The sequence below is a fragment of the Loxodonta africana genome, chromosome 2, assembly GCF_030014295.1.
Source record: "Loxodonta africana isolate mLoxAfr1 chromosome 2, mLoxAfr1.hap2, whole genome shotgun sequence".
In the NCBI taxonomy this organism is placed as follows: domain Eukaryota; kingdom Metazoa; phylum Chordata; class Mammalia; order Proboscidea; family Elephantidae; genus Loxodonta; species Loxodonta africana.
Window position 1 is genome coordinate 178583515 of NC_087343.1, and position 13539 is coordinate 178597053.

A 13539-nucleotide genomic window follows, 5' to 3' on the forward strand; every position below is an offset into this window, starting at 1 on the left:
GTAAGGCATAGAATTTCTCCACATGTTTTAATCTTGTGTTTTCTCCCTTCATTCAAGTTGAATCCACCAAATCTCAGTTCCTACCAGTTGGCTTACAAAGGATCAGCCACTCCTCCCCCTTTGTCTGATCCCCCTTTCCCACAATGTAATCATGATTTCTAAGACAGCACAATTTAAAATAAGGATTCTTGGCAGGTCTGATGAGGCAAATCTGTCATTGGTGACATAGGTTCTGGGCTAGCTAAGCAACTCTGGTCCCCATGAAAGCCAGTCCTTATATGCTTGTGTGAGCAGTGAAGGGTTAAAAAGCTGTGGAAAGACACCAGGAAAGTGTTAATTCCTGCTGCAGCAGCAAGCAGCACTTCCACTTTGACCTCATAGTTAATCTGCGTGATAATCACGCTGAGCCACTAGTGATATTTCTGTACACACACACACACACACACACACACACACACAACCCTGCCCCCTCTAAAAGAGAAAGCAAATCAAAACAAATAAACCAAAAAAAGACGGAGGGACCTGGGGGAGTAGAGGAGCGTGTGAGGGGCATGAGTAAGTGCAGGCGTTTCTCTCTCCCTTAATTGCCTTGGCGTGCTTCTTTGACTGCACCCTCCCCCTGCCTCAATTACATTATTTCCCCAGTCTTGGAAGCCGCTGACTGAGCTGACGCTTCGATGGGATCTGCAAGCTTCTCTGCTCATCTTCTTTCTGCCCCCTGAATATTAATACCCGAATCTGGTAGCAATCCATCTCCCCAGCGACAGGACCTACTAGAGGCAGGTGGGGGAGCCACCATCAGATCATAAGCATAACAATAATACAAAGGGGAGGGATTCTTCTGCAACCCAAAGAAAGAAGGCTAGGGGAGGGAAAAAAAAAAAAAAAGCGATGAGTTCGCCAAATATATGGAGCACAAGAAGCCCAGTCTACTCGACTCCTGTATTTTCCCAGAAAATGACGGTGTGGATTCTGCTCCTGCTATCGCTCTACCCAGGGTAAGATGTGCCCTTTTTGGTGCCGTTTTGTTCCGGAGAGGTGGCTGAAGGGGTTGGGGATGTGGAACTAGGGAGACCACTCGAATATATGCAAACTCTCTCCTAGGATCTGGCTTTTAAATTTAGACGAGTGTGAATACATGGGGTGGGAAAGGAAGGCAGGAAAGAGGAAGGTCACTTGCGTTTATGCACTGATTTATTTATTAATTTATTTGATTTTATTTATCGGTTTTGTTTTAGCGTGGAAAAGCCAACATCATAAAGACTGTGTTTGGGGAGTAGCGTTCTGACATTGCTGCAATCTGATATCCAGGTGGGCTGTGCTGATAACACGCCAGCATTTGAGGCCATGTTGGAGGCGTTTTGGGTGGGGGTCCGGGTAAGAAAGCTGCAAATGGGGTCCTGGAGGAGCACTCCCGGGAGATATGCCTAAGGAAGGAATAGAGGAGACGGGGAGGCTCTGCTTCTGTACACTAAAGTGTTGCCTGCTCCTGAACCTAAGTATTCTTAAGGTCAGACAGTCAGGTTTTCTATTTAGCCTCAATGACCTGGCAGCCAACTCCAGACGGGCAAACATGGTTCAGCACCAGGGACAGCAGCCCCGCTTGGGCCAAATAGAGATTTATCTAGCTCAATAAATAGGACGTCTCTTAATCTAGACAGTGCATCCATGTAGTGCAGACAGAAGGCCGACGAAGCCAAGGAGTGCTAGTGAAATCCTAGGATCCTGCTCTGAATATTGCCCCCTCTTCCGTGGGATGGGAGGGGGACTGTTGGACATGGACATGGCATGGAGAATGTAGTTGACTGAATCCATGGAGTGGAAGGATATATGTCTGAAAAATAGTTGGCCTTGCTGCAGTACTGAAAAATATGCTGAACCAGGTGAATGTTATGCCAAAATTGTGAAGTATGCATTAGTGCCTTAGAGCCTTGCTGTGCTGAACACAGAAGAGGGGAAGAGGGAGATGAGCAGGTGTGCTCTCTGAAGTACTTTGAACCTAAATTTTCTTCAACTGCTTTGCACTAAGGGAAGTATCAGGGGAGTATCTCTCCACATCTTATTTACCCTTCATATCTCTACCTAAACAGTCCTCCTCAGGATGTTCAGTCATGCCCAAAGGTGGGATAGAAGTCTACTATTTATAGGACTTGACCTCTTCTATGCTGTCTTTTTTAAATAAAGCTCTATTAAGATTACTACCCCCAAAAATGCACACAAAATAAAATAACATAAACACTATAAGAGAAATCAAGACACTACTAAGGTTTTCCTTGGAATGTAGTAGTTATAATAAAGAGAGTTGGAAGGGATGGGGGCTAAACTAGTGTTTTATTTAACAAAAAATATCTAGTCAGCTCCACTGGACTCCTTCCCTGGGGTGGGTAATGGGAGAATGTGAATTTATCATAAAGAAGAGACCCAGTAGAAGACCCAGTAAATACTGAGTAAAAATCTCTTTTTTGAGTTTCCAAGCAGAGATAGGGTTTGTTTAACACTTCCAGAACTTCTGATGCTTCCTTCCTTTATTATAAAAACATAATGTATTTCCACTAAGAGTATAAAATTAAGTAGGTTTCTAGAAGAGAGGGCCTTTTACTGGAAATGATTTTACGTGCAATACATTTCAGTGGAATCCTGAAAAACATTTTTCTATTCAAAATTTCAACATTTTTTTTCTGTTTAATGTTGCATGTAGCTCTTGAACTTAATATGTCAGAAATTAGAGAGTGTGATGATTGGTTGCTGATAGAAAAATATCATTTCTCTCTTCCTATCACTTATGAAACCTGTGGATTTAAGTATAGATGAGACATAGAGGAATGTACTTTTTCTTCACATCCATCTTCATAAACAATTTTATAACTAAAGAGATGTGGATGTTCTTATGCATTCATCTCTGAGGATCCTATTTTAACAGAAAAATATGTAACATTATTATTTTTCGTAACAGAATAGTATGTAAGTTGTCATCTTATAGTAACAGCCTCATATTTTATTTTCCATTATCACAAAAAAGTAAAATTTTGTGATACAGATTAATTGTGAAATGTTACCATAGCAGCCTAGATGAGTTTTTTAAATAGATCTAAAGGGAGTTTTAATGTCACAGAAACTTACTAGTCAGGGGACTTTTACATTTTCTAAGTAATGACAGGGAATGAAGTTATTGCAGTCTGGGGCATAGAATGTAATCAGAGTTTATGTTTGCTGCAATTCCATAAAAAGTCCATTGGAATGGCTGAGTATGCCTGAAGGTAAATAGAAACTTTGATCTGTGAAACTGATCCTGAAGAAAAAAAAAGGGGGGGGGGGAGGAATCCTAGCAGCCAATAACATAAAGTAAAATAAATTAAAAAAATTAATTGACATTTTCATATAAACAACTCCAAAGAATAAAGTGTTTTCCCTCAGTAGATTGACGAAAATCATTAGATTGTGTCTATACAAAAGTAAAACAACAAGGAAAATAAAGCATTGGTGTAAGAATTTTAATAGCTGACATCTCATAAGTTAAATCACGAATTTCTAAAACACAAATTTTCTAAACTGTCAAACCTTGTTTACAGTGCTGTTGTAAGGATCATCTAGAGAACTTGCTAAAATGAAGAATCCTGGGCCATCCATTGAAAGTTTTTGAGTTATTAGGTTGGGGTGGAGCCCAAGAACCTTGTCTTTCAGCAAACACCCCTTGAGCACACATTGAAGAAAACTGGTCTATTCTTCGTTAATTTCAGAAAGTTTCTTCACCAAGAAATGTAATGTTTACAAGTACTTTGCTCATTGTTACTTTATTGTTCAGCTGTGCACAATACACCCTTTCGTATCTAGATTTTTTTAATTTATATGTAATTCATTAAGTGTGTTATACAAACAATAATGAAAAAGAAACAGTTATAAAGAGTTTTAATAAACCTCCATCACATACCAGAAGTAATTGGTTAAAAACTTAAAAAATGCATATATGGGTGTGTATGTATTTATATCCACATTCTACAGCGGCTAACCAAAAGGCTGGGAGTTTAAATCCACCAAGCACTCCTTGGAAACTCTATGGGGCAGTTCTACTCTGTCCTACAGGGTCGCTGAGTCTGAATTGACTCAACGGCACTGGGTTTGTTTTTTTTGGTTTTTCTATATACATTACGTGTGCATATATACACACATGTAGGTTTAAAGTCAAATTTCATAGTTATTTAAACTCTTCAATATAACTACGCACCATTCCAGGGTAAAAATGTCCTAAAAGGGATGAAATAAATTGGGGTACTACAGAAAACCATTTAGAGGAAATAGGAATAATAAAGACAAATTTATTTCTATTATAATAAGATTTTATAATATACTTAGAGAGATTAATAATTATTTCTTCAAAGATAGATTGAGCAGAAATGAAAAGAGGATCGAATTTTGAGATTAGTCTAAATCTGATTATGCTATATTAGCACTTCATTTTTTTGTTTGTTTGTCTTGTTTTTTTAACTTTTGAGTCAAAGATTTGTAAAAATTTTCTCTTCTTAGCTGCTGCCTGAACAGAAATGCTTCAGATGACTTCTCTTACAGCAGATAAGGTTTTTAAGCCCATAATTAAATGTTAGGTAGTTTTTAACTCCGGTAAGTTATGAGTGAGTGCAAAGTCAACATTGTGAGTCCTTCATATATTTTTGTTTATTGACTTAATAGACAAACTTTATATTCCTTATCTTTCTAAATGTTCCAGGTTGCTTTATCTAGGAAAAAAAAATCGTTTCCTCAGTATATTTAATTACTTAGTTGTAGACTTAGCATTTCAAAAAGTTTGCCCTGAGGTACACATCCAACTGGGTGGTGGGGAGAAATTCACATCACCCAGTATTTACCAGAATCCAGCTACCTGATGTAATCGAGACAAAATACTTTCATTGTAGGCAAGAATTCAAAAAGTGCTTTTCATTTAAATAGTCATAGTTATAAAAACAACTATTTGATATCTTGGGCTCAGTTTAGAATAGCTGCCTGTTGCCATTGAGTCAATTCCGACTCATGGAGACTCTATAGATCAGAATTCAACTGCCTGCATAGCATTCCCAGGGAGCTGTTGGTGGAGACGAACTGCATACCTTTGGTTAGCAGGTCAAGCTCTTAACCACTACACCACCAGGGCTTCTCTCTCCAAAAGCATTTATTTATAGACTATTTAATAATAGAAGTCTTTGTTTTATACATTTTAAAATTGCTTCACGCCAAGAATTTCCACTAAAATCAGGACGAAGTTAAGACTGACTTCAAAGACTTTATTTTTTAATATTTATTGTGATTATGTGACTAAAGCCTCTGTTACCTCTCACCATGACAGCACTACTTCCCATTCCAAGAGAAGCTTCCTACAGGCAGGCCCTAGAGAAATGGTACACACCCATAGTTCTCCAGAGCACTCTTGCTAAGTTGACTGATCATAGACGTTTAAGTAAAAGTTATTATTAAAGCAGTTCAGGAATTGTTTGACCATTATGAGTGTCAGCACAATTTAAATGCTTAAAGAGCCAGAGTTTCAATTTGGCTGGATACTACAGCTGTGATACCTTCCCTGAAGAGAGAAGAATTCATAACTCTGCTACTGAGTTATAAGTCATCTATGTGACATCTTCAAAATCAGAAGCAATATAATCATGGCAAAAAATTAACTTCAGACTTTTCATACCTAGTAGTATCATATATATATATATATACACACACACACACATACATACACTGAACCAAACCTGTCTCCATCTCTCTATCATCTATCCATCTGTCTGCCTATATTTAAAATTTTTACCATAACCCTGTGATGTAGTTACTGTCAACCATATTTGACAAACTAGGAAATCAAGATTTTAGATATATTAAATGACTTGCCTAAAAGCAACATATAATTAAAAAAAATTTTTTAATTATATGTTGCTTTTAGGCAAGTCATTTAATATGAATGTTTGTATGTGGATAGGTAGATATATATATAAAATGATATACGTATTACCACTTTAATATACAACTGGTTTTACTGCTGAACTGTTGATAGCTTTCTTATGTGGTCTTTGAACAGCTTTAACCCATCAATACTCGTTTCAGCATATTGTAAGTGCAAAGTGTAGTAGCTGGGATTGATTAGCTTTAAGATGTTTATCAGCTTATTTTTATGACTTTCTGTTGCTATCCTCAGATAACAAAACCTAGAAAATATACCTTAGACCCAATCAACCCTTTGAATACATTAAAAAAAATTTTAATCTACATAGTGGCCTGGTTTGAGATCCTCAGTCTTCACCAATCAAACCATTATTAGATTATATATGATTATTTGTTTGAAGTTTCTAGACAAAAATTCTTACAAATAATCTGCTATTCCATCATTATATGAGTTTATGAATCAGTTAAATGGCATTATTAAAATCACGAATTAAAATTATGTCTAGAAAATCTGGAAATATATTTTTTCAAAGGAAGTATCTATATAAGCAAAGTGTAACTTAATTCAGTCATTTTTACCCAGGAACTTAAATGCATGTCACCCCAGCATTTCTAAAGATGAGATCTTGCCCTCCATTGAGCAAAGTTACAGATTAACCTGCTCACTGTTGCCCTTCGGATTCCCCATTAAAATTCTTAGAAAAGCAAAAGACAAAATTGAGGCAATGATACCAAATATTAAAGTAAAAATAATGTTCTGTCTTCAATACCTGGATATCTACATATTTAATCAGTTCAACTATACAAGCTATTGTTTAATTTGCCGCCTTCTGTGATAACTTGATACCAAATCATGTGAGTTTGATTTCTAAGGCATAAAAAAAAAGGTATAAAAAAATAGGAAGCTATAATTTCAATAAATCCATTCAGACTTTAATTTTTTTCCAAGAATGTTTGCACCACATTCTTATTATTATAATAGACTGAAGAGTTAGATGGGAGAGATCATGTTTTCTCCTGGCAGCTTTACAGAATGAGAAATGGAGAAGTTAAGGAACTTGTCTAAGATTCCTTTGATTTTAACTGTAGAGCAGAATTAAAATCTCCTGTGGGTATATCTCTAGGCAATATACCACACTATAAAACTACTCAAGTACAGTCATGGTTTATACCACAGCCCGCCCCCCACACATTAAAAGTAAGAAAATACCTGAATTGTTTTGAGTTGCGAAAGGTCCCTCCAGTTTGCCTTACTAGGAGGGTTATTTGCTATTCATTTCCTCCATGTTCTAGAAAATAAATAACCTTTAAAAGAAAATAAAAAGCTCCTTTTAAGTTACACATTAGAGGCTTAGGGTAAAAATGAAATTTAATTCTAAATCATATTAATTCCTATAGTATTATGATACAAGAGCACAAAATATGGTAATAATTCTATATTATTGCAAAAATCATTGTATAACTTTGTAAAGATACACTGCCATGCAAATGCTGAATAAGTAGCACTGACATTACACTCTCCACCCATTCATAAAGAAAACCATAGGAATAGCATAATGATGGGGGAAAAAGGGGTATTTTAGGCAAAGATTCTTTGAAATTATTGAAACTCTGCGATCACCCAAGTTTAGTCGTAGAAATGTAGTCTATATAGTAAGAAAATATACACTAAGTTCTGTAATTTACTTAGGCATATTTAAATAACACAAACCCAGTACAACGTGTCAATATAACCTTGGCAAGAAGAAATGAATGACTAAATAATTGTGTATTTTTTTTTTTTTTTCTTCAGGCTATCAGTTCTCTTTGTAAAGTGCTTTGGAAAGCCTATTTGAAATACATATTGAGGACAATAACTCTAGATATAAAAGGTGGAAATAAATGTATAGTTTATTGATTAATTCATTAAAAGAATACTAGTTGATCCAGATCTGGACTATGGACTGGGTGTATAAGTACGGGGATGGGAAGATATGAAATCTAACATCATGGGGTTTATAATCTCATGGACTGGCAGGAAACAATCAAAGAGGTGTGCCAATAATTGTCAAATTTTATTTCCAATATATGCAACACAGGAATGTCATCTGGTGCTATGACATGATATAACATGTTTCTGGCCTGGTGAAGTCATAGGACAGAGAAGTTGAGAATCACTAACTATGGGAGACTCATCAGCAATTATCCAATTAGGTGGTTTTAGTATTTCAACAATCTTTTTTTTTTTTTTTATTATTGTGCTTTCGGTGAAAGTTTACAAATCAGGTCAGTCACTCATACAAAAAGACATGCACACCCTGCTGTGCACTCCCACCTGCTCTCCCCTTAATGAAACAGCACATTCCTCCTCTCCACCCTGTATTCCCTGTGTCCCTTCAACCAACTCCTGTCCCCTTCTGCCTTCTCATCTCACCACCAGACAGGAGTTGCCCACATAGTCTCATGTGCCTACTTGAGCCACAAAGGTCACTCCTCACCAACATCGTCTGTCTTACAGTCCAGGCCAATCCCTGTCTGTAGAGTTGGTTTTGGGAATGGTTCCAATCTTGGGCTATCAAAGGGTCCGGGGACCATGACCTCCAGGGTCCCTCCAGTCTCAGTCAGACCATTCATTAAGCCTGGTATTTTTCCAAGAATTTAAGATCTGCATCCCACTGTTCTCCTGCTCCATCAGGCCAACAATCTTTATTTGATCAGAATAATCTTTGTTTAAATGGTCATTTTTTCCCCTCATTAAAGAGGTTTTCATTTGTTGAAGAGAAAAAAGTGTAAATTAAAAATAAAAAAAATTCTTGCAACTATTTTTCATTAGTTTTTTTGGATCTATATGCTATACAAATAACTATATTGAGGATAGTTAAATAAAGCAACTCTGTGGTATACAACATTATTTTAGCATAGATTGAATTTATTAAACAGTAGCCAGTTGATATATTTATGGTCCAACAACTTCCTACCCATTAATTTATGTGCACATAAGGCCTCTCTGTTGTTGCTGTTGTGTGACATTGATCTATTTTCTTGCCATCATTTCCTACTGACACATCTTCTCTGAGTATTTGTCAATCCAATATGATTAGCCAAATACAACCAAATATTTGATTATTAGATTTGTCCTATTTTCCTTTACAAGAAAAGATAAAAAATGAGCACATTAAATATATATGAGTTGTGAGCGACAATTAATTTAAAAAATATTAATTTAAAACAAAATAAAAAATACAGTGAATTTTTGGAACTTTTCAGCATTAAGTGAAAACCATACTGCATATGATCTATAAAAAATATGTACATAAGGAGATTTTAGTTCTTCATTTTTTTTGAATATTGATAGTTTATAATCCTTTGGTATGAGAATAATAGTAAAAAAAAATAGATGGTTATAATTAAGTGTTAATAATGTTATCAACTGCTTTTCTTTTTTTAATCTATATTCTTCCAGTAACTGCTACATCTTATTCTATTAGAATAGGAAAGCAAGATTTTAGTTCTTATCAAATTATCATCATTCTAAATGCAAGGTGCTATGTAATCATAAACACAAATCTCCATTTGGATAATGGCTTTTCTATCTCATTAAATATTGTTTTTGTTAGATAAAAGATTGAATTCCTCTTAAATTATTCCAAAATGAAAGAACAAATAAGGCAACTTTTAAATCTGAAGCTGTCTTCAGATATTTCTTGCTAGTTAATAAGACAGTGATTTTCCCTAGTACATCTTATTAGGGAAAATTTGAAGGGATAATTTGTAGAGTCAGTAACATCTAGATGATTCCATGTAAAAACTATTACTGAACAAAACCACCTCCTTTTTTTTTCTCAGATGTTGTTTTATTTTATTATTAAAAAAATATTTATCTTGTTGTTGAGAATATACACGGCAAAACTCACTTTTTTAAGTGTTTACATGTACGATTTAGTGGCGTTGATTACATTCGTTACATTGTGCAACCATTCTCACCCTATTATTCAAGTCATTCCTCCCCATTAACATAAACTCATTGCCCCCTAAGGTTTCTTTCTAATCTTTTGAGTTTCTATTGTTAGTTTGATCCCATATAGGCAATTTTTAAAAGTAGCAGATTTTTTAAATAGCTTTGTTAAACTATTTGGTTTTAAGAAGAATTCAGGAGATTTTTTTGGTTTAACTTTTAAAGATTACCTCAGGGAAACAATTTTAGGAGTTCACCTAGCCTTCACAGCTCCAGAAAGTCTGTAGTCAATGAGAATTTGAAGTTCTGTTCTATATTTTCTCCCTTTTGAACAGGATTCCTCAATAGAATCCTTGATCAAAATGTTCAATAATGGTAGTTTTCTAGTCTTATGGCAAAGGGGACAGTTGTTCATAGAGGCAAATAGCCAAACATTCCATACCCTCCTCCTATTCCTGACTTTCCTTCTTCCTCTCACATTGATTAAGGGTAACATCACACTGCTGATTATTGTAACTGCTGTCAAGAAGCTGTACACCTGTAAGAAGTTGAACTGACAAAGTTGGGTGATAAATATTTACAACAATGACAAAAAAAAAAAAAAAGAGTAGCTGCTGAGACTGCTTATGTACAACCAAATACCTCATGAGATTTGGTTCCTCGGTTTGGAGGTTTAGGGTCATGGTTCCATGGGACATCCCTGTTAATGATTGGCCTAATAACAGGTATAGTGCTTCTGTTCTCCCTCCTAGTTCATTGTGCAGTACCTGGGGTCTTAAAAGCAAACCATCTTCTTTTGACTTTTCTTTGCTAATAGAAGCCTACATTGTTTTTTTTCAATTTTTTAAGATAATTTTCAAAAGGTACCTCTTTTTTTTTAATGTACATATGGAATTGATCATACTTGTTTTAATTCCACAAAAAATTACTTAAATACTTCAATTATGTAAATAATTAATTCATAAACTCACACTTTATAGAATAAGTTATTAAAAAAAGTTATTAATTCATAAACTCACACTTTATAGAATAAGTTATTAAAAAAAGTTATTAGGTATTATAAAATAGGTTATTCTAAACTCTGATTTTAATAAATTAAATCATCTTGGGGAAGTCCCTTAACCATATAAGGCCAACATTGTGTATACCTTTGAGACATCTAATTGGTATTTCTATATTGGGATATGTGATATCTACCTCTAAAAATCTTTCATGCTAACTCATAATAAAATCTGGCTGAGGGAGTGTAAAGCGCATGCTAGCAGAAGGACACATGTTTAGATAATACCAGTTGCCATCAAGTTGATTCTGACTTATACGACCTCACGTGTGCAGAGTAGAACTATGCTTCTTAGGGATTTTTATGACTGTGACCTTTCAGAAGCAGGTCACCAGGTCTTTCTTCCCAGATGCCTCTGGGTGGAGTTGAGCCCCCAGCCTTTCAGTTAGTAGCTGAGAACTTAATGGTTTATGCCACCCAGGGACACCTTGTTTAAATACCACTACTAATTAAAAGATCTTTCAGTTTTATACTTTCTACTATGATACTTAATTTACCTGAATTTCTCTTATGTCCAATTTATTGAACAGACTGGACTTAGAAAGGTACAGCCTGTATTATCTTTCTCTTTAAATTTCCTCTATTGAATCTCTCTTTTCCACAGGTGGACAATATCTCAAGTAAATTTTCCATTAACTTTAGGGTTTAGAACATTTCATTGTTAGGCATTAAAGTCTCAACCACATTAATCGTTCCATCTCTCATTTTAAAGCCTTTTTCCTTCTCTGATCATGTCTGACCTTAGATATCAGCAGCCTGACACTATTTCTTCACTTTTTGTTTAAAGTCCTTCTTTCCTTCTTATTATGCTGCCCAAGCTTTTTCAAGATTGGGTTGGAGGAAGGGAGGAAAGTTAAAAAAGCAGAAAGATGTTGATTTGTGCCATATAAGTGACAGATGCCTAATACTGAATTGTTCTTTCATTAAGGGATTTAGTGGTTTTTATGGAGAAAACTCACTGCTGGGGACCTCCAGCAGTGCACTGTTCCCTGACCAGAGGCCTAACTAAGGTAGAGGGCAGGCAGGGTGTGTGCCCTGGGCATTGCTTGAAGCGGTGTGCCAATTAGCACACCAAGTTCCCATCGCCAGTTGTGAGAGATCATTCAGGAATATAATGCTAATTGCCGTAGGCGCTATTTTCCATAGTTAGGTCCCTGTCTCTGACAAGGTTCGTGCTATACAACGCCCCCTCAGCTTCACTCCAAAGATACACCCACCCTGACTCTGTTTGGATGATCTTCCGAAATAAGCAGTCTCTTCAAGATAGTTTCAGCATGGCTATTTTTCTGACATCCATTTAGCACGTGGAAAAGACGAAAACAAAACAAAACTCAGCAAAATCACCTGTCAAATTCTGGAAGTGAAAGCCCTTGTTTCTCAGACTAACAACTGCGGTAGTTCAAACCAGCCTGTTGCTTCTATAGTTTTTTAGGAAAGAATCAGACTGCAGCAGTCACTGGACTGCCCAGGTTCTAGAGAATACAGGTCAATTCCCCTGTGAATTCTCTATCTACTCCGTTTTCAGAGAACACTAAGAAGCAGGTATGCAAGTTTCCTGTTTGGGGTGGAAATAGCTAATCACCTTGTTATGATTCTTTCATGGTAGACACCTATGAGCGCGATTTCCCTTTCACTTAACCTGAGGTGGGCATGGAGCGAGAACCCTATGGGTTGTTGTTTTTAGGTGCTGTTGAGTTGGTTCCGACTCATAGTGACTCTTTGCATGTCTGAACCAAACACTGCCTGGTTCTGCATGGTCTCCACAATCCTGTGGGAGGAAGGTATATAATATTGCATAGCTTTTTCTACTTTTGAGCCAATAACCTTCTTCCACAAGAATCTTCTCACTGCACCCTTAACCTTCTCTTATACAACTGCCAGGTGAGTGAAGGTTAAGGAACCCAGGATTAGACTTTGGCCTTCTGTAGCAAGTTCTGCCTTTTTTTAGTAGTCTACTGCATTTGTGTTAAGTGGGAGTGTAATAACTGGGACCTATTATTCTCATCTCTGGGACCTCAGCCATGATGACAGTAGAGAAAGCCCCATTTAACTTTCTATTCCTTATCCAGTCTATTTTTCCCAAATACCCACTGGCTAATACACCTTCTTTGAGCCTTTTCTCAGATGCAACCTTGTCTATGAGACCTACTTTGATCACTCAATGTAATACTGAAAACTCCTCTCAACCTGCACTCCTAATTCCTCTTATCCTCTTCCTTGTTTTGTTTTTCCTTAGCAATTATAGCCTTTGGTAAGCATATAGAATATTTTTTATTACACTGTTTGATTTTATTATTTTTACTTTATTTTTTTCTTACCCCTCAGCTAGGAGCCAGGATTCATGAGGGCTTAGATCTATGTTATTTTGTTCACTAATAGAATCCAGACTTTTAGAGAAATGCCTAGCTTCTATTAGATGCTTTAATATTTGGTTAATTAAATAATGAAAATTATATGTTCTTTTCCCCAAAATTTGTCTTCTTTTATAAAAGGAAGAAAGAATAACTTTCCATCTCTTCCACGGTAATGTCACCCTAAGTCCAGCCTATGTGACTGCCAACAAAAACACAACAAGCAAACAAATGGGTCCTGCAGAATAGTATAGTCATAAAGAGCA

At 36.1% G+C, this 13539-nt stretch overlaps 1 protein-coding gene across 6 annotated transcripts in view; it reads left to right on the forward strand.

The window, feature by feature from the left end:
- Positions 1-891: 891 nt before the first annotated feature.
- Positions 892-13539, forward strand: part of GABRG2 (gamma-aminobutyric acid type A receptor subunit gamma2) — a 124572-nt gene continuing 111924 nt past the window's right edge. For all 6 annotated transcript variants that reach the window (XM_064279034.1, XM_003404640.3, XM_003404641.4 and 3 more), the window contains exon 1: positions 892-998. In XM_064279034.1, coding sequence (XP_064135104.1) covers positions 892-998 — 107 coding nt within the window. The remainder of the gene's footprint in view (positions 999-13539) is intronic.